This window comes from Terrapene carolina, unplaced genomic scaffold (genome assembly GCF_002925995.2).
Source record: "Terrapene carolina triunguis isolate 2854851 unplaced genomic scaffold, T_m_triunguis-2.0 Scaffold69, whole genome shotgun sequence".
Classification (NCBI taxonomy): domain Eukaryota; kingdom Metazoa; phylum Chordata; order Testudines; family Emydidae; genus Terrapene; species Terrapene triunguis.
In genome coordinates, this window is record NW_020664420.1 from 3,714,496 (window position 1) to 3,735,141 (window position 20,646).

The 20,646-nt window shown below is 39.0% G+C and overlaps 1 protein-coding gene across 3 annotated transcripts in view; it reads left to right on the forward strand.

Moving 5' to 3' along the window:
• Positions 1-20,646, forward strand: part of PIK3C3 (phosphatidylinositol 3-kinase catalytic subunit type 3) — a 147,294-nt gene that overhangs the window by 46,067 nt on the left and 80,581 nt on the right. For all 3 annotated transcript variants that reach the window (XM_026649295.2, XM_026649296.2, XM_026649297.2), the window contains 7 exons: positions 2,358-2,543; positions 3,987-4,141; positions 6,055-6,145; positions 9,342-9,409; positions 13,358-13,463; positions 14,362-14,478; positions 17,688-17,819. In XM_026649295.2, coding sequence (XP_026505080.1) covers positions 2,358-2,543; positions 3,987-4,141; positions 6,055-6,145; positions 9,342-9,409; positions 13,358-13,463; positions 14,362-14,478; positions 17,688-17,819 — 855 coding nt within the window. The remainder of the gene's footprint in view (positions 1-2,357; positions 2,544-3,986; positions 4,142-6,054; positions 6,146-9,341; positions 9,410-13,357; positions 13,464-14,361; positions 14,479-17,687; positions 17,820-20,646) is intronic.

Below are 20,646 nucleotides of genomic sequence, written 5' to 3' on the forward strand. Positions count from 1 at the left end.
TATAATGATTAATCGTGCAATTAAAAAAATTAATTGCATGATTAATCGTGCTGTTAAACAATAGAATACCAATTTAAATATTTTGGGATGTTTTCTACATTTTCAAATATATTGATTTCAATTACAATGCAGAATACGAAGTGTACAGTGCTCACTTTATATTTATTTTTTATTACAAATAATAGCACTGTAAAAAACAAAAGAAATAGTATTTTTCAATTCACCTAATACAAGTACTCTAGTGCAATCTCTTTATCATGAAAGTTGAACTTACAAATGTAGAATTATGTTCAAAAGTAAAACAATGTAGAACTTTAGAGCCTACAGGTCCACTCAGTTGTACTTCTTGTTCAGCCAGTCACTCAGACAAACAAGTTTGTTTACATTTGCAGGCGATAATGCTGCCTACTGCTTCTTTACAATGTCACTTGAAAGTGAGAACAGGCATTTACATGGCATTGTTGTAGCCGGGGTCGCAAGATATTTTCATGCCAGATGTGCTAAAGATTCATATGTCCCTTCATGCTTCTACTACCATTCCAGAGGACGTGTCCATGCTGATGATGGGTTCTGCTCGATAATGACCCAAAGCAGTGCGGACCAATGCATGTTCATATTCATCATCTGAGTCAGATGCCACCAACAGAAGGTTGAATTTCTTTTTTGGTGGTTCGGGTTCTGTTGTTTCTGCATCAGAGTGTTGCTCTTTTAAGACTTCTGAAACCATGCTCCGCATCTCGTCCCTCTCAGATTTTGGAAGGCACTTCAGATTCTTAAACCTTGGGTTTAGTGCTGTAGCTATCTTTAGAAATCTGATATTGGAATCTTCTTTGTGTTTTGTCAAATCTGCTCTGAAAGTGTTCTTAAATCAAACAACACATGCTGGGTCGTCATCCGAGACTACCATAACACAAAATATATGGCAGAATGCGGGTAAAACCAAAGAGCAGGAGACATACAATTCTTCTCCTCAGAGTTCAGTCACACAATTAACACATTTTTTTTTAACAAGCATCACTAGCATGGAAGCATGTCCTCTGGAATGGTGGCCAAAGCATGAAGAGGCATATGAATGTTTAGCATATCTGGCACGTAATTATCTTGCAGTGCCGGCTACAAAAGTGCCATGCGAACGCCTGTTCTCACTTTCAGGTGAAATTGTAAATAAGAAGCAGGCAGCATTATCTCCCGTAAATGTAAACAAACTTGTTTGTCTGAGTGATTGGCTGAACAAGTAGTAGGACTGAGTGTTACGGAGTGCAGTTATATAACAAAAAAATATACATTTGTATGTTGCACTTTCACGATAGAGTGCACTACAAGTACTGTAGTGCACTCTATCGTGAAAGTGCAATTTACAGTACTTGTATGACGTGGACTGAAAAATACTATTTCTTTTGTTTGTCATTTTTACAATGCAGATATTTGTAATCAAAAGTAATATAAAGTGAGCACTGTACACTTTGTATTCTGTGTTGCAATTGAAATCAATATATTTGAAAATGTAGAAAAACATCCAAAAATATTTAATAAATTTCAATTGGTATTCTATTGTTTAACAGTGAAATTAAAACTGCGATTAAGCACGATTAATTTTTTTCAGTTAATCACGCGAGTTAGCTGCGATTAATCAACAGCCCTAATTCTTAGTATTCTAGGTAACAGGCTGATTTTTTAAAAAAGCGAACAATTTTTTTTTCATTCAAGTTGTGGTATCAAGCAGAAAGATAGGTTTATTTAACACAACAATAAGTTCTGTAAAACCTTGTAAAGACCCTTTTCCCCTGATAATCTCCCCCATGATTGATGCACATTTTAAGGGTTTATTTTCCCCTTTGGTGTGCTTGTAAACCCCATAGTCTCTAGTGATGATTAAGTGCGTTAATTGGGAGGAGAATAAATTGTGAATTTGATATAGCTGCTACAGAAGATGTCATTCTCTTGCACTGTAGTACTTTAATCTAACATCAGAGGGCCCTACAAAAATTGAAGAATTAATCTTCACAACACCCCACAAGGTAGGTCAGAATTATCCCCCATTTTATAGATGTGGGGGCAATAATGCATAGTGAGATTAAGTGCCTTGGTCAATATCATGCAGCAAGTCAGTAGCATAACTGGGAATAGAACACAGATCTGATTCACACTGGTATATGGTCACACAAGTTTAGTTGCCCAGAATATTGCCATTCACTTCAATTGGATTCCCCCAGTTTATGCTCATATAATTGCAATAAGAATCTGTCCCTATGTCTTGTCTTGACTTAAACTAAAATATGTAACTCTTTAAATATTCCAGTTCATTGATTTCTGTAATTGCTTAGGAATAGTCAGTTTTTCTAATCTTCTTTGTTTAGGCTTTGACAAAGTTCTTGAAATGTGTCAACTGGGACCTACCCCAGGAGGCAAAGCAGGCACTGGAGCTACTGGGGAAATGGAAGCCAATGGATGTAGAAGATTCTCTGGAACTGTTATCATCTCATTTCACCAATCCAACAGTACGGCGGTATGCTGTTGCCAGGTTGCAACAGGCAGATGATGAGGTATTAAAGGACTGTATTGTTCCGTGTGTGTACTTTACTTTCACCTATGAGAAAATCAAAGGACCTAATGTAGTACATGGAGAAATGTAGTTTCGTTTCCATAATGTTTGCTACTACCTGAATATTTATTACCTTTTATAGGAAGGTAATTATGAAAGATAATAAAAGGTTGACTGTGAAGCTGTTCAATGTAAGTTTCCATTTTTAGAGAGAATAAAACTTCTAGCTTTATTAAGCAAAACTTCTCACAATGCAAATCAATACTCTGTATTAGATGTCTTCAGCCATGCAGACTGAAACCATCATACTTTCTCCCCACAACCCAAGAGATCAGTTTTGATGCTAACCTGTTCACTTAACAATTAACTGCTCCATTGTTGAATAGTATACCAGATACTTCTAGCAATCTATTTTGTAAATAGCAGGTATGTCCTGACATTGCATTCCTTTGAGGAAGAAGGTGCAGAAAGATATTCTGTTAGCTAGAAATGAGATAAAACATTTGAGATAGAGGGGGATTTCTTTTTGAAAACCCATGTAAAAACACTCATTAAGTGGTGGAAACTTAATGGAATCTAATCTTTTATCTAAGTTTTAATATGCATATTATATCTGCCTCCTGTTTTTATGATAGGGAATTTTATGCACTCATGATTGTGCCTTCTGGATACATAACACAGTTTCTTAAAAGCAACCCATAAAACTGATCAGCTCACAATAGGGAACACTAATTGCCCCCTAGTTAGCACCCCACCCACAGTAAGACTGACTCCCTCAGTAATACCCCCGTTAATATTGTTGACCAAAAAGACATTCCTTGCACCATGCATTGGAGATCACTAAACAGGTTCTGGTAGACCATCAGAGGGGGGAAATTCCTCAGGTAATAATTAATTAAAAACCCTGTCTTAAGAATTCAAAACTAGGGACTGTTATATTGCTTTGTTGGTTTTAGCTTTTACGATGATGGATAAGGGAAGAGGCAGCATTAGATAACCAAGTCCCAGGCTCTGTCCAACTTTTATAGATGGAAGTCAAACACATTAAAATGAATAGTTTAATCAATTTTCATTAAATAAGACCAACATGGCTACATTAAACGGATAGTGGAAGTTGATTACAATAAGGTATGAGGAAGACTAACATTAGCCACTCTAAAACAGAAATATACACCCTGAGATGTGTATTTAAATTGCTATTATGGCTTTTTAATAATGAAAACAGTGCAAGAAATAGAAACCGCCTGTGTGCCACGTTATATTCATGACCACTCTTTCTACCCTCCACTAGCCATTACTCAGTTCCTGCTTCCATTTCTTTACTGATCACTAAACCCTGATTTAGGCTTGTGAATAAATGGTGTAATTCTCAAAAGTGCTGAGCATCCAACAGCTTATCTCTCAGTGTATCTATTTTTTCCCCTCTGTGTTATCTCTTTCCAAGGATTTGTTGATGTACCTGTTGCAGTTGGTCCAGGCCTTGAAATATGAAAATTTTGATGACATAAAGAATGGATTAGAGCCAAATAAGAGGGACAGTCAGGGTTCAATGTCCGAGAGTATGGCAGCATCAGGAACGAATGCTGCAGAAATAGACAGGTAAGGGGCTTTTGCTTTGAGAAGGGAAGACACAAGGAATATTGGCATCAGAAGTAAAATACTGATTCTCTCTTGCAGGCATGCTCCAGTTTTGTCACTGGCATATACTAAGTTTATATTGCAAGGTTGTTACTCTTGCTTTATTTATGAGACCTTCATGATGCTTCCAGTCACTACCATGTTGAAGACGTAAAGCTCTGAGGCTGCTATGGGGTGTCTTTGGTTGAAAGTCTCATAGTGCCATTCCTGAGACATTAAAGTAATTGTTGGGTTCTTTGACTTTAAATACATCTAGCTAGTAATTGAACTGGGTGAGAATTTTTGGTAGAAAGTTTTTTTTGGAAATAGGTTGGGTTTGCTTAAAATATGTATGTGTCTGGCTAGCAAGAACCCAGTCATCTGAGGGTATCTAGCACAAAACTTTGTGTGGTGATGATACTTGGTCTAAAAATGTAAGTTTGCAAAGGTCCTGGATACTTATTTTTTATGAAAACAGAAATAGAAGGCAAGGAAGTACTGAGGCCTGTGAATGCCTGTTCCCTGCAATACAGGAAAATTACTGTGTGATTATTCATCACATATGATATTTTCTCAGTCCTTCACAGAAGGACAGCCTCCGTTGCCTGGGATCCCTACCTATTTGCCCTAGAGGAAAAGCCTTTCTTTAAATATATCATCCACCAAGATTTTCACTCCTGCGTTTCAACTCCTTAGTATGAGACACACAGAAACTCCCTAAGCTCCTGAAGTACTTTAGTCCTTAGAGCAGTAGTATTGGGAGGAGCATAAGGTAGTCCCATTGCCAGCAGTCATGCACAAACCTCTAAGTTTAAATCCTGCACATTAAATCTTCCAATTGGTTTCATCTTGACTGTAGTTGCCAAAGCAGGTCCCCACAGCTGTGCTTGTCCAGTTGCTGCTCCAATCCTTATATCTGAACTGATATAAAGCATTGTCAAGTATCCCTCTCGGTGTTCCTGCCCTTCCAGTCAGATTCAAGTTGTTAAATGCTTAAGCCCAATTCTCTTGGAGTTATATTTTCAAAAGCACCAAAGGAACTTAAGTTCCCAAGTCACTTTTGAAAATGGGACTTAAGCTCCTAAGTGTTAGATGACTTAGATGTTTTTGAAAGCTTTATCTATGGCACTTAGTGCCTGTGCTTAAGGTGCCTTGTAGTCATTTCAATACTGACTTGTCACTTAAGCATTCAAATTAGGTGATTCTTTTTGATATCCTACTCTTGAGAGGGTGTTTTCAGAGCCCCAAAGGAGGAAGGAAGGCAGACCACTTCCCTGGCTTCAAATAATCTGTGTGGCAGAGCAGTGTCACTGAAAGGCTAAAATCTACTGCCTCAGACTAAAACCAGGTGCAGACTAAAATCAGATTTGCCTGCAAATCACAATTCACTGGGAATGTGAAGAATGCATCTCACCTCTTCTAGTGAGATTGTCATGAATCTGATTTGAGGTCAGCCCAGTTGTGCTTTGAAAGGAAGTCCCTCAAAGCAAAAACTGAGCTGATCAAGACTCCATGTTGATGGTGTGGCCTGCTCTGGAGAAGAAACATTGCTTCTCCTAATAGGCATAGTGAGAGAGCTTCACCACTGAAGCATCGTACACTCTCTTCCTTGAAACAGGCTCTGATCATTCACGTGCTTGAAGTTTTCATGCTTAATTTTTTTTACAACTACATGATAACTAAGTTTAGATTTTCTGGAGGAATTAGTGTTGCCACTATTGTTAGCTGTCGAGCCTATTTGGCTAATTGGGAAACCTATAACGATGGAGTACAATCTAGTCAATATCCATTGCAAATGGAATGTACACCATGGTGGTTTTTTTTTTTTTTTTTTACTGTTAGTGTGATCCCAAATCCTAATTGTAAAGAAATAAAGCATGTGTTTTACTTTACAGTTCCCAGATCATAGCGAGTCCCCTTCCTCCTGTATCCTCCCCACCTCCTACTTCTAAAACAAAGGAGTCTGCAGAGAGTGAAAACCTTGAAGTAAGTAAAACACATTAGAGTTACTAACTAAGAAGTATCCAACATAACTGAATGGGTATTTGTTTTATATTGGTCTTTATCCCATAGAATTTGACTAATAAGCTAAATATAACAAGTTCACTAAACTTGTTATGATGTTTGACTCTTCCTGAAAGTACATTGTTACATAGTCCAAAAGACAACACTTTAGTTTTTACTCTTGCCCTGGGAATATAAATGTGTTAAGAAGAAATGTTCAAGTGAACTAAATATAAAGATTACTTTATTAAGAAAATACTGATGGTTTTTCTTAATGTTTATATCTAAGTTGTTTATGAACACAGTCACATTAACAGGAATAGGTTAATGTTGCATTATGTATTTTTCTGTTAAACACAAAGATCAGTACCTTTTGTTAAAGATAAAAATGAATGTAGAGAAACATAGTGAGCATATAATATTACATTCAAGGTAACTTGAATGTGCCTACATATATTCTAATTAGTGTGTATATAATTATTTTATACAAATCTCAACTATTTTTATCTATATAGCACACACATCAAAAACTGTGCATTCCTGGACAAGATCCTCAACTGGTATAAATGGTTTAACTCCATTAATTTCAATGTTACTATCCTAATTTATACCACTGGAAGATTTGGCCTTTCTCTTTCTAGTAGATGTTGGATAAAGATGGGGAGATGAACTGATGACTGCACTGAAGCCAGTATAACTGTCTGGTGTATTATCGGTCTGAGAGCGCTCACCTTGCTACACTCAAAGTCTGTGCAGTTTACTTCCTGGGGTTTAATTCTAGTCCAGGGGTCGGCAACCTTTCAGAAGTGGTGTGCCGAGTCTTCATTTATTCACTCTAATTTAAGGTTTCGCATGCCACTAATACATTTTAATGTTTTTAGAAGGTCTCTTTCTATAAGTCTATAATATATAACTAAACTATTGCTGTATGTAAAGTAAATAAGGTTTTTAAAAATGTTTAAGAAGCTTCATTTAAAATTAAATTAAAATGCAGAGGCCCCGGACTGGTGGCCAGGACCAGGGCAGTGAGAGTGCCACTGAAACTCAGCTCGCGTGCCGCCTTCGGCACGCGTGCCTTAGGTTGCCTACCCCGGTCTAGTCACAAAATAAATCCCAAATGAAGCAAGACAAAATTCAGCCCAAGCCTTTTCTTGGGGTTGGCTGCTGCCATAGTTCATCTGAGGGCTACTCAGCCCTCACTTTCGGTCCTCTCTAGCAAGCTGCTCTCGCTTTAGAATCATAGAATATCAGGGTTGGAAGGGACCTGAGGAGGTCTTCTAGTCCAACCCCCCTGCTCAGGACCAATCCCCAGACAGATTTTTGCCCCAGATCCCTAAATGGGTTTAGCAGGCCAATGCTCAAACCACTGAGCTATCCCTCCCCTCCTTCTGCATCCAGGTGGGTAATCAGCTACCTTCCAACAGTGAGTCACCAGACACCACTTAGGTGATGATCATGCTAGAAAATGTGAATAAAGATATGATATTTAGATACCTAGTATCCGATTCTTGCCTTTGCCAGTCTAAGGCTGGAGATGTGCAAAATTACACATGTAAAATGTATAATTGAAGAATATGATGTGCTTTTGTCTTTTGAGGTATTGGTAGACTTAATGAATGTTAGTGGACATTTAAGTTCTGTATAACATTACTTAATGTGATTTAAAAAAAATAAGTTAATTTCCTATTTAATTTTTAATTTGGGATAGATCACACTTAGCTTTTTGACCAAACAAACAAATAGGCTTCTCCAAAGGCTACTTTCTGTGACTCTTCAGGAACAGTTTTCTCTGTAGCTTCATGTCTGTCTACAGTCCTCATGCTTCTGTAGTTTCTGTATAGTAGAATGGTATGTTACCAGTTACAGTAGAACCTCACAGTTATGGACACCTTGGGAATGGAGGTTGTTCGTAACTCTATGTTTGTAAGTCCGAACAAAGCACAGTTCAGACTCCAGCTCCAGAAGGCTAGGCTCTAGCACAGGGGTGGGCAAACTATGGCCCGGGGGCCACATCTGGCCCTTCGGATGTTTTAATCCAGCCCTCGAGCTCCTGCCGCACCATGTGTCCCGCACCACGTGTGCCATGGTTCCGCGTGGCTCCCGAAAGCAGCGGCATGTCCCCCCTCCGGCTCCTACACATAGGGGCAGACAGGGAGCTCCGCACGCTGCCCACATCCCAAGCACCGCCCCTGCAGCTTCCATTGGCCAGCAACCACGGCCAATGGGAGTTGCAGGGGCGGCGCCTGAGGACGGGGCAGCGTGCAGAGCTACCTGGCCGTGCACCCCAATCTCCTGCCCCAGCCCTGATCCCACCCCCCTCCCCCCTGCACCCCAGAGCCCACACCCCCAGCCGGAGCCCTCACCCCCTCCCACACCACAACCCCCAATTTCGTGAGCATTCATGGCCCACCATACAATTTCCATACCCAGATGTGGCCCTTGGGCTAAAAAGTTTGCCCAACCCTGCTCTAGCAGAAGCTCCCTCCTCAGCCCTGGCAGCTTCCTTGCAGGCAGCTTCTTTCCCTGGGTTGGACTGAATTTTCAAGTTCATCCCCCTCCTGGCTGGGGCAGGAGGGGGTGAAAACAGCCCCTCCCCGTTCTGGCCGGGGGAGCGGTGAAAGTGGTGCCGAACCCAGTGCTGCTCCTGCTCTGCTGGCTCCATCTGCCTTGGGCTGGCAGCGCCAATGTCTTCACCTTCTAGCTGTAAGTGGCTGTCCCATGGGTGGGAATCATAGAATATCAGGGTTGGAAGGGACCTTAGGAGGTCATCTAGTCCAACCCCCTGCTCAAAGCAGGACCAATCCCCAGACAGATTTTTACCCCAGTTCCCTAAATGGCCCCCTCAAGGATTGAACTCACAACCTTGGGTTTAGCAGGCCAATGCTCAAACCACTGAGCTATCCCTCCCCCCAACATGGGGACAGGGAATGGGGACAGGCAGCCCAGATGTGCCTACCTTTAAGATGCAATACAGACACAATAGAGTACTTCGGGTTTTTTTGTTTGTTTGTTTGTGTGTCTGTTTTTTGGGGGAGGTCTCTGCTGCTGCCTGACTGGTTATTTCCAGTTTCACATGGTGTCCAGTTGACCGGTCAGTCTGTAACTCTGGTGTTTGTAGCTTTGAGGTTCTACTGTATAACTTTTTTTTTTTTTTTTTACTCTTTTTAATCTATTCCAGCAAGACCTTTGCACTTTTTTGATATCCCGAGCCTGCAAGAATTCCACACTGGCTAACTACTTATACTGGTATGTCAAAACTTACTTTGTATTATTTGTATTAGGGTCCCCAAATTTGAGATCAGGGTCCAATTGTACAAGGTGCTATACAGACACAGAATAAAAGATAGTCCTTGCCCTGAGGAACTTAATATCTCAATTGGAGATGCAATAATGGGTTTAAATAAACAAAAGGAAGGATGAGGATTACACAGTACGCAGTTACATAGGGTAACTAGTATAAAGATGGCAGTCACTAGCTTATAAAATAACGTGTACGCATATGTCTCTAGATAAAGTGAGAGCATTATATTTGCATTAATGCAGTGATCCAAATAACATTTTAAATTCTCACTTTATGGTCTACAAGTGTCATTCAATTGGAATAAAAAAAAACGTAATTCAGTTTTGGATTGTTATGATTTTTTCGTTTTCATAGCAATCTGTCTATAGCACTCAGTTCGTGCCCTGTATTATAGCACTTAATAAAATGCATAATTGGCATAAGGCACTGTAAACCTGTTGTGCTAAACTAAGACTTCCTTTATTAGCTATCGTGGATGAGTACCATATGAATATCTAAATAAGGTAGTGCTGCAAATAACTTTCCTCCTTCCCCCCCTCCCCCCCCCATGAATGACCTATAGTTGTGACACCTTGTCCAGATGATTGGAGTCTTGCACTTAAATCACTGCACTAAAAATGTACCCCTGTTTTATAATTCTGTATGTCATTGATTGAAAATGGTTATCAGAAGTATGCTGGAACTAATACTAATATGCTATGAATAGAACATAATAGTTGGAAATGAAAAGGGTGAATTAAAATACATTGTCCAAAATGGTGTGCCAAAAATTTGACTTACAACTGGAAGCACTGTCAGAATAAGTCCATCCTCGCAAAATATATCCTTGTCTTCCCTCTTACATACAATATTTAAATTTAAAAATATTAATCAAACAGAAACATGATTTACTACAACACATGGTGAACATGCCAGCATACACTTTTTCTTTGTCATAGCCTAGAATGTTTGTTTTAAACTAAAAATATAATGGGCTCCTTTTCTGAAGGTAAGGAACTACAAGTGTGATTACTGGGAATAGACGTTAAATATTTGGTCCGGTCAAACATTCTTATTTATTTAAGTAGAAATAACTTAGTCTAGCTTCGCTCACTTAAATGTGTGGTTCATTTCACAGTCATTACTGAAGCTTTTGTGTTTTGCCAATTACATAAAACCCCAAACCTTTTCATACATGCAAGATTGTGTGCTGTTTGTATCACTAGAGAATACAAGTACATTGCATTCTGAAACTTGGAACAAACTTTCTTCTTCCTAACTCATTCAGTCAACAAACTGTCAAGCTCTCTCAAAACACTCTTGCCTTCTGACCGCAAAATCAGCTAATTTATTCTTTCTTTTCTTTTCAGACATCTCAATTTCTCAGTGACAAAATCCAAATGTCACAGCTACAGTTTGATCTGGCATAGCCATAAATCCTTTTGGCTGCTGATCAATTACGTTTTTTCAGCTAACCAGATGCAGCATGAGCTTAAAACAATCAATAGAAAAATTCAGTAATCCTTGAAATTCAGGCATCACATTCATATTACTGTGATGCTAGAGTCATTCCTGTACTTTTTCACTTTTGTGCATAGATGACTAAAACTATTTCTTGTGTGTACATCATCTACTGAGGCATATGATATCAGGCCTTTGGGCCTGCCTCTCAAGAAGTTAGAGAGATACCATGTAGTACTTTCCTTTGCAAAGAAAGATGAGATAAAGACACATTTTAATGAATTTCTTTGCATTTTTCCTTTTTCCCTTCGCTTGTTGAGTACATAAGCTTTGAAAATACACACGAGAAGCTGTCGGACTTCATTTCCTCTGTAGTAAGATCTAAATTTGTAGCCTTAAAAAAGGCTATCCTACTAGCAATCACTGCTGCAAGAGTAAGAGAGCTTTGGAAATGGCTTCTGGTTAGCTATAGGATTTATCAAGAGTATAGCCCTTGTGAAACACAGGTATTTATCTGGATACTGAATGTATTTCAAATTTTGTTATCAGTTTGTAAATTAGTTTAGAAAGATGTATAGCACACAAGCTTGATGGAAAATTCGCTTGATGTAGCGAGCTCTTGAATCAATTTGAAGAGACAGCCCACGACAGCAGATTATCTGATGGATTGTGCAGTTTCCTGCAGTTGATTTTCTACATCAAGAAGAGACCATTTTGATTAGTTGTTCTGTGGCTACCAAATTTAGATATTAATCCCTATCTACTCAAAACATGCTCTTCAATCTAGAAATGTAGCTAGGTCATACAATCCTCTGCACATTATCCTTCATATCCATGTGCACCTTTTACATAGTTTTGTCTTGGGAGTGGAATTGCAGCTCCATTTTTGAATTGGCTCATGTTGTCACCTCCTTTCATCTCCCATGTTGTTAAATGAATTTTTCTCTTTGGGGTGCCTGACACAGTGCTTAATTTGTGCCAGGGCTTGCCAGGTTGAGCCCTGACACTGCTAGGCTTGGTAGTTCATAGCCCTGGCAACCTCCGGGCTTGCTGTATCAGTTATGAAGGGTAAAAAATAATTGCTTGAACCCCGGCACCTCTTTCATTACAAATTAAGCACTGACTTGACATTAGTTGTCCCAGCATATAACCAGTTTCAGTGATCTAAAATAGAAACAAAGTATATGTTGTGTAAGATAGGTAGAAACATAATTGTTAAGCAGAGCATAAAATCAGCTAGACTTAATATTAGGACAAGTGTAGTTAGCTCGGCTCTCAGATTTATTCATTTGGTTTAATTTGTAATCAACATTCTTATCAGCACTCCTCAAACTTGCTATGGGCTCTCACAGTATTGAAAAACCCAGTTATCCAATCAGTAACAAAATATTCTGCCCATGCACCTCAAAACACTTACTGATGTCAGAGGTTGTTCCATTGAGCCTGTATAGTGCCTAACATGTTGGAGCTCCAGTCCTGGGACACCACCATAAAGTAATCAGAAAGGTAACTGTCTCAGCGTGGGTGGAATTAGTCCATAACATCTGTGAAGACTGATTAGGTTCACTACATTTGTACAGTCACTTGACTTAATCCAAACCAAGCATTAAAAAATATAATGTATTCTTTTGGATATTAAATAGCCCCGCCTAGAATACGCACAGTTCTATGTATTGTGCTATACTATATCTCAGAGGATAGAAGGGTGATAATTGACAAACTGCCTGTTTTGGTTGGCATTACTTTATCGTGTATAAGTGAAATTACATTTCTGTGCTGCATATGAAATAACCCATAAGGGCAATCAGAGTAAGAACCACACATAATTTACCAAAATAAGGCATCAAATCAAAAATGATTGTAAAATATTGTTCTCTTCTTTGGCTGAGGCCTCTAGTCTGGTAGTCCTTTTAAAAATGAACAGTAACTTATTTGCAAAGCCATGCCCTGGGATCACGCAAGTATTCTTCCACCCCAATTGCTGATGGAACATGCAGTGACAATGCATTGGGCGGGGGAGGCAGGAATGGGGGTTCAGGAGGTTTGTTTGAATTGCCGTTTTGTAGCACTCAGTTTAGGAATGGATAATAGAGCAGTGAGAATGGTAGATCGCTCCTGTCAATGAGTGGTAGGACAAATTATTAGTGTAGATCGATATGCAATGGGGCAGAGGTGTGTGTCTGGGATACCCGTCCGTACGTGCTCCGTTTGAGTGCTACCACTCTTATGTCTTAAGTGAAAGTAAATCTCAAGTGTTTCAAGTAGTCCATATATCAGTGGAAAGACCCAGGGTGTCTGTCCCTGATACTGCTACCTGAAGATTCAGGTTTTGCCCTGAATCAAAATTAGTTTTGCTGTAATTGCAGATCTTTATTACCCGGCTGTAGTACTGCACAGGTAAGTGACTTGTATCGCAGAAGGACAACCTAACCGAGATTGTTTTTGTGTTAAAGGTATGTAATAGTGGAATGTGAAGACCAAGACACTCAGCAGAGGGATCCAAAGACTCATGAAATGTACCTAAATGTGATGAGACGGTTTAGTCAGGCTCTATTAAAGGTAACCCATCCCTTAGGTAATGAAAGATTAAAGCAGTTTGCAGGTGTTTGCTTTCTTTAAGAAGACACTAGTTTCCTACGATGCCCTGCCATAAGCATTACAGTCTGCCAAGCCCCTACTTCTCCCAGGAATTAATTTGATCTGCTGTAAATGATGTAATTTTAGTTAAAAACAAATGAATGCAACTATCAAGAAAGTATTTCCCTTTCTCTATTTGTTGCTTTTCCGATAAACGGTAAACGGACTTTTCGTATCATGCTTGCCTCTAGACCCCCTTGCATCTAGCAGTGAATGTCTGATATTTGGCAGGAATATTTGGCCCTGCTTGACAAATTTGAGGTTGGATCACTAGCCTTTGCTGAATCAAGAAGCAGTGCCAATCTGTCTGTCAGCAGTAGAGGGTGCTGATGTAGTGAAAAAAGGTCCTTCTCCTGAGCTATACTTCATAACTTCTGGCATATGTGTACAGCGTTTGCTGGCTTAAGTCTAACAGTTTGGTATCTTTCATTGTATTTTGCTTCACATCTCATTAATGCTGCTTCAAGGTTTGTATGTGACTCATGTAGTACAAAGGCGTATTTCACATGCGAGAATCTTCATGAAACTTACTTTTTTCCTCCCTGTGAATTAGTTTGTCATGCATGAATGTTCACCACTCAAATTATTATTGTTGATGTAAATTGAAGTGCACTAAAAGGTCAGATAACTGATGGCCAGCTACAGCAATTTTGATTACATTTTACAGAAAATTCTGTGCTTTGAATGAACTCTGAAATGAAAGATAATTGATCTTTTTTATTAACTTGGGAAATCTAGCTAGACTAAGAATAAATGTACAAATTTCAGATGTAATTATGGAACAAAGACCTAATTTTCTGTTTCTTTTTCATTCACGTAGGGCGATAAGTCTGTCAGGGTTATGCGTTCTTTGCTGGCAGCGCAGCAGACATTTGTAGATCGACTGGTTCATCTAATGAAGGCAGTGCAGCGTGAAAGTGGGAATCGTAAAAAAAAGGTAAATGCAGGAATAAAAACTTTCCGTGGTTAAAATTTTAGAGTACGAGTGTTAGTTTTCACTGGAAACTTTTGATAAGTTGTGTAGCAAGATACTTTGAATTTTTCTAACGTCTTATTTAAGCTAAGCATTTATGTTAATATGCAGTGTATGTGTTTTGTTTAGCCTGAAGTATTTCAGCTCTTTTGGCGTTTTTTGCCCTGAGCTGTTCTAGTTCTGTTTGTTTTGGTTTCTTTGGTCACCTTTTTGGACACACATATGGAAGACTAAAATTTCTGGGAAATCTTTTCTCAAAGATGCTTTTTGATCAATTTATTTTTCCTCTTTAATTTATACAAATATAACTCTTGTACCCTCAGGAAGGTATATCCAGAATAGTGCTTTGGCTCTAAGGGTACATTGATTTAGTTGGGGATTGGTCCTGCTTTGAGCAGGGGGTTGGACTAGACGACCTCCTGAGGTTCCTTCCGACCCTGATATTCTATGATTCTATGATCTACACAGCAGTTGGGAAGTGTGATTCCTACCTCAGGTAGATATACACGCACTAGCTCTGCTTGAACTAGTGCCTAAAACCAGCGAGGTCATGGCAGCTGCCTGAATGCAATCCTGCCTGACCCCATCTCTGGGTATGTACTTGTGTAGCTTATGTTTTGAGGTTTTTTAGACAGGGTTTTTTACGCCTTTCTCAGCTATTAATTGTTGTGTATTTACTATGTCAGTAGTTTATCTATTTTTCCCCTTTCACCTTTTGGTGAGAGGAGTTAGAAACCAATAGGGTTTTTTTTTGGTTGTATACTTATGATTCTTGATTTTATTAGTCTTTTTGTTCCTGTGTTTGAGATATTTGACTGTATGCCATGTTCATTCTATTCATTTTATCTTTGTTACTGCTTGTGTCCGTCAATCCTTCAATAGCATCGTTAATACCAGTTTCACCACCACCTCCTTTCTCCCCCACATAATGTTGTGCTGAACATTTCATTTCCTTAGTGTATGACCCATTTTCCATAGCATTTACTAAACTACTTTTTAATACTGATTCGTGCCTGAGATTTTCGTATACATTTACATGGAAAAGTATGAATGCGCTATAGCACAAGCAAGACACTGGAAACCACTATAATCCTAAATACTAATATAGATTGAGACATATAGACCTTATAATCTGATTTTAGATTTATCATTAGATCTTGTTATCTCCTTTTTAATCCACCTGAAAATCTGGATAAAAATCAGGATCTTGCTAAGAAGAAAACAAACTTTGCATCGTAGCTGAGTTTTCAGGGATCGTGGATACACATTGAAAATGTCTGAACTTTTATTACAAATATTAGCTGAAGAGCTTGATACTATATGTTCCAATCTCTATAGTGTTTTTTAGGTTCTAAGTATTTATGGTGTATGAGTTAAAATGAACAAAAACAAAACAAAAACTCCTTTTTAATATGTTTATTGGTTCTTTATACCAATATTCAACAAGGAGCTTTAGTCTTCTGTGAGGTCAGTGGCTCCTTTCTAGATTCATTATCTCTTCCATAATTTAATTTTGAGCTAAATTTTGAGTCTTAGATATTTTAATATGCATTTATAACTTTCATCAAACCTGTTAAGTTGAATTTATTTATATAGCACAATGTTTATCCAGAAAATGGAATATATTTAGTCATGCTTTGTGTGATTGTATCTATAATACATGAAGGGGAAAATACATTATGAAAATTGAGTAATATGCATATGTTCTTGAAACTATATCTATTCTGCATTACAAACAAACAAACAAAAAACCTCTATGTGCTTCTGGCCTATAATCTATCCTACACATAAACCAGAGAGAAACACTTGTAAGATGCATTGTATATAGTAATTGCCGATATATTTCTATATAACTCAAATGTATAGGTTTGGGCTATCTTCTGGCCTGCAGCAACTGGCCTTTGCAAATATGCCCAGGGGTGTTTGAGCTAATATAGTGGCCCTAGGTCACTCTTTGTTTCTGATTGGCGTTAAAATCAGTGGAATCCGCTGAATCTGCCTTCACTTCACGTCTATTCTGTGCATGGTTGGCAGGAGGAAATAGGGCAGCTGTTGAGCAATTGGTGCATAAGTTCTTTATTATATAGGATATTAGGTAAATAGTTCTGACTGAATTGCAGTTTTAAAAATGTGTGCAGTACTGATTATTTTAAAATATAGTAGATTCAATATTATAAAGGTGGGGCCAGTTCCCACAGTGAGATTGTCGCAGGCTGTTACCAGCACGAGTGAACCCATTGAAATCAGCAGGGCTCCATACTGGTGCAGGGTTCCATCTGTGTAATTCCAAGTGTAGAATCATATCCTAGAGCAGTGAGACTCAGACTGCGGCTCTTTAATGTGTCTCCTGTGGCTCTTTGAAGCACACGATATAAAACACTGTGTGATTTAATTATTAACAAATCTGAGTTATTAATCAGGATGCTTTTATTATGTTATTAACCAATTAGGTTATCAACTTGCACTAAGTTATTAACTTGTTTGCTGTGAGAATGATATATATATATATATATATATATATAAATTAAATATTTCCCCCGTCATACGGTTTTAAATATGAATAGTTCTTTAGTAACTGAAACAAAATAGTGTGAATTCAACGGCTCTTTTGGGTAATGTTGATCGCTAATTTACTCCTGAACCACTGAGATCTGAGTATCACTGTCCTAGAGCAGGGGGTTGGACTAGATGACCTCCTGAGGTCCCTTCCAACCCCAATATTCTATGATTCTATGAACAGACCTTGCATAAGAGAACTAAAGACCTCTATTAATGTGGAAAACTAACACCCCTTCATAGGGGCATGTAGCCAATTTACAAAAATACAAAGAAATTATTGGAAGGTTACTATCATTGACATATCTAAACCTGCATGTATTTATATGACTGGCTTTGAACTGGGTGTAGAATATCTGATTACTTCGACTGTTCTGCAATTTCTTTTTAATTTCACATTGTGCTAAAGATGGATGTTACATTGCTTTGAAGGCATAAAGTGCTTTATAAATGCTATATTATATGGATATACATCTACTTTTTTGTTACTGCACATTTTTATACCCAACTATATAAATATTTCTGTAAAGGTTGTTCTCATGCTTTTCCATCTATGTTTCTTTTAAACTCCATTTACATTTTCATCTAATTGCACTTTTGGTTTTTTGCTCTTTTAGAATGAGAGGCTACAGGCATTACTTGCAGACAATGAGAAGATGAATTTATCAGATGTGGAACTTATTCCACTTCCTTTAGAGCCTCAGGTGAAAATCAGAGGAATAATCCCGGAGACAGCTACACTGTTTAAGGTAAATGGGAGAGATCTTCCATTGAATAAATGAGTTATAATTAAACCTTAATTTTTGAAATACTAACAGAAATGTTACCTTGAAAAACTACTTGCTGTTAAATTTGTCAAATACACATTGTGCTCCTGACATTGGGAGGCTAATATCACTGAATTTGAGGGCTAGCTACTAAGACATCAGAGCCAGCACAGCAATGGTCCACCATCCATTCTATATGATTTATTAAAAATCCATGATCAACAGAGTCAAACCTTGCTGACAGACTGTCTGTTTGTTACGAACTGGGTGTATGTGATAGTAATAGTGGTGATGCACGAATGGGTGCATAGCTTATGTGTCTGCCAAAATGCCGCCTAAATCACAAAGATGTGCATCATTCTACATTCTTCCAGCACCTCACCTTCTCTGTCCACACTGTAGACTTGTTTCTCCATGTGTGCATTTGTGCTTTCTTCGGAATAGAGTGTTACTCCACTTTCTTATTTCCTTCTTCATTGCCTTTGCCTTATCTGATCATTCGGGGTTGGTGGTTCTTGTTCTTCATTTTCAAGTGTTCTTGTCAAGTGTATCCTCCTAGCTGACAACAGCCTTCTGTGACTATTCGCTTTTGTACTCTGGCCAACATATCACACATCACATCATCTCACATGACTAACCATCTCAGTTTATGCTCCCTCTGCTTTTCCGCAATGGAGCAACCTGCATTGTGGTTTGTACCATTTCATTATGTAGCCTATCAGCGCTAGCGTCCACCTGAACACTCTCATTTCAGGAGTGCGAAGCAGTTGTTAGTTCTTCCTCATTGGCCAGCATTCTGACCCATACATCATGGCTGACCTAATCATGAACTTATATGCTTTGTTCTTTAGTTTACTTGGTATATTCTTATTGCAGAGATTTCCCTTCAACTTTATTTTTCATTTGCAGACTCCTAATTTTTTTTTAATGGAGGTTTGGACCCCTTTGAAAATCTTGGACATAGTCTGTGGACCTCCAGGGGTCCACGGACCACAGGTTGAAAACCACTGGTTTACACCAAGTACTCTTCATGTAACTCCTAACGTCTGCATTTACATTCCCATCATGCCTCAACACTGAGCCAACACTGGCTGCACAGACTCTAACTCTACACTATCTAATTTTACTGGGTTCTCATTATCTCTCAACAAAGTATCATATGTATTCCATCGTTTGTTGGCTGATTCATAAGCCATTTTCTTCTAATGCAGCTCTCCATAGTTGTAGCTCCCTTTCCAGTTTGTAGTATCTTCTCGGCACAACATATCGTCATTGTCACAAAGAATGCTCCAAGGAGCTTTTCCCCTGATGTCCTGTGTCAAGGTGTCCATTACAATCACAAATGTGAATGGACTTAAGGCTGATCCTTGATGTTGATCTACCCTCATGGTGAATGACTCACTGTAGCCTCAGCTGCTTCTCACTGCTATTGTGCTATTCTCATACATGTCCATGATAGTCTGAACGTATGTCTCTGGCAGATTGTGCCACGGCAGGTGTCATCATAATAATTCTCTAGGAACTTTGTCATAAGACATCTCTTATTCTAAATGCAATTCCTTGTGTTTCTCCCTGTGCTGCTTTTGCAATATTCAGGCTGCAAACACTGCATCCATTGTTGACCTTCCTGGCATATACCTGAAATGGTGGTTGTTTACTTGGTGCTCCAGTTCTTCCCACACTCTTTATAATTCTTGCAGGCATTTCATTGTGTGAATCATTATCTTGATGGGTTGGTAATTGCTACATTCTTGCACATCTCCTTTATGCTTAAAAATAGGGACCAATTTGCGATTTTCAGTATAGTGAATTAAGGTGAAAAAAGTTTGTTGTCATAACCATGGTCTGTTGCTTTAAATGCTTCAATTGGTATTCTATTCGGTCCCACTGCCTTGCCATGTTTCATCATCTTGAGCAATGTCTGAGTCTCCACCAGGATGATAAGTCTTGTAAGGTTGTTGCTTGTGCATAGTTTCCTCAGTGGCTTCTTTACATTCTCCTAATTGAGCAGTTTCTCATAAAACTGCTGCCATCTCCTAATGACTTCACACTCTTCCACCAGTGCTCTTCTGTTTTCTTCTTTAATTCACTTCACAGTTCCCAAATCCTCTGAGCTTCTTTGCCTAATCTTGTCTAATCTATATATTCCTTTCCTTCCTTCCTTCCGTAGTAGTCCTGTGTAAACGGCTTTAAATGACTCATAGACTCATAGACTTTAAGGTCAGAAGGGACCAATATGGTCATCTAGTCTGACCCCCCGCATGATGCAGGCCACAAAAGCTGACCCCCCCACTTTCCCTTAGCTCTGCTGTTGAAGTCTCCAGATCGTGATCTAAAGACTTCAAGTCGCAGAGAATCTTCCAGCTTGCGACCCCTGCCCTATGCTGCGGAGGAAGGCGAAAAACCTCCAGGGCCACTGCCAATCTACCCTGGAGGAAAATTCCTTCCCGACCCCAAATATGGCGATCAGCAGAACCCCGAGCATACAGGCAAGATTCTCTAGCCAGACCCTCATTTTACCAGCGATGGCCGTTATTGCCTAATTGATTAGAATCACGTAATCCCATCAAACCATTCCCTCCATAAACTTATCTAGCCTAATCTTGAAGCCAGAGAGGTCTTTCGCCCCCACCGTTTCCCTCGGAAGGCTGTTCCAAAATTTCACCCCTCTGACGGTTAGAAACCTTCGTCTAATTTCAAGCCTAAATTTCCCCACGGCCAGTTTATATCCATTCGTTCTCGTGTCCACATTAGCACTGAGCTGAAATAAATCCTCCCCCTCCCTGGTATTTATCCCTTTGATATATTT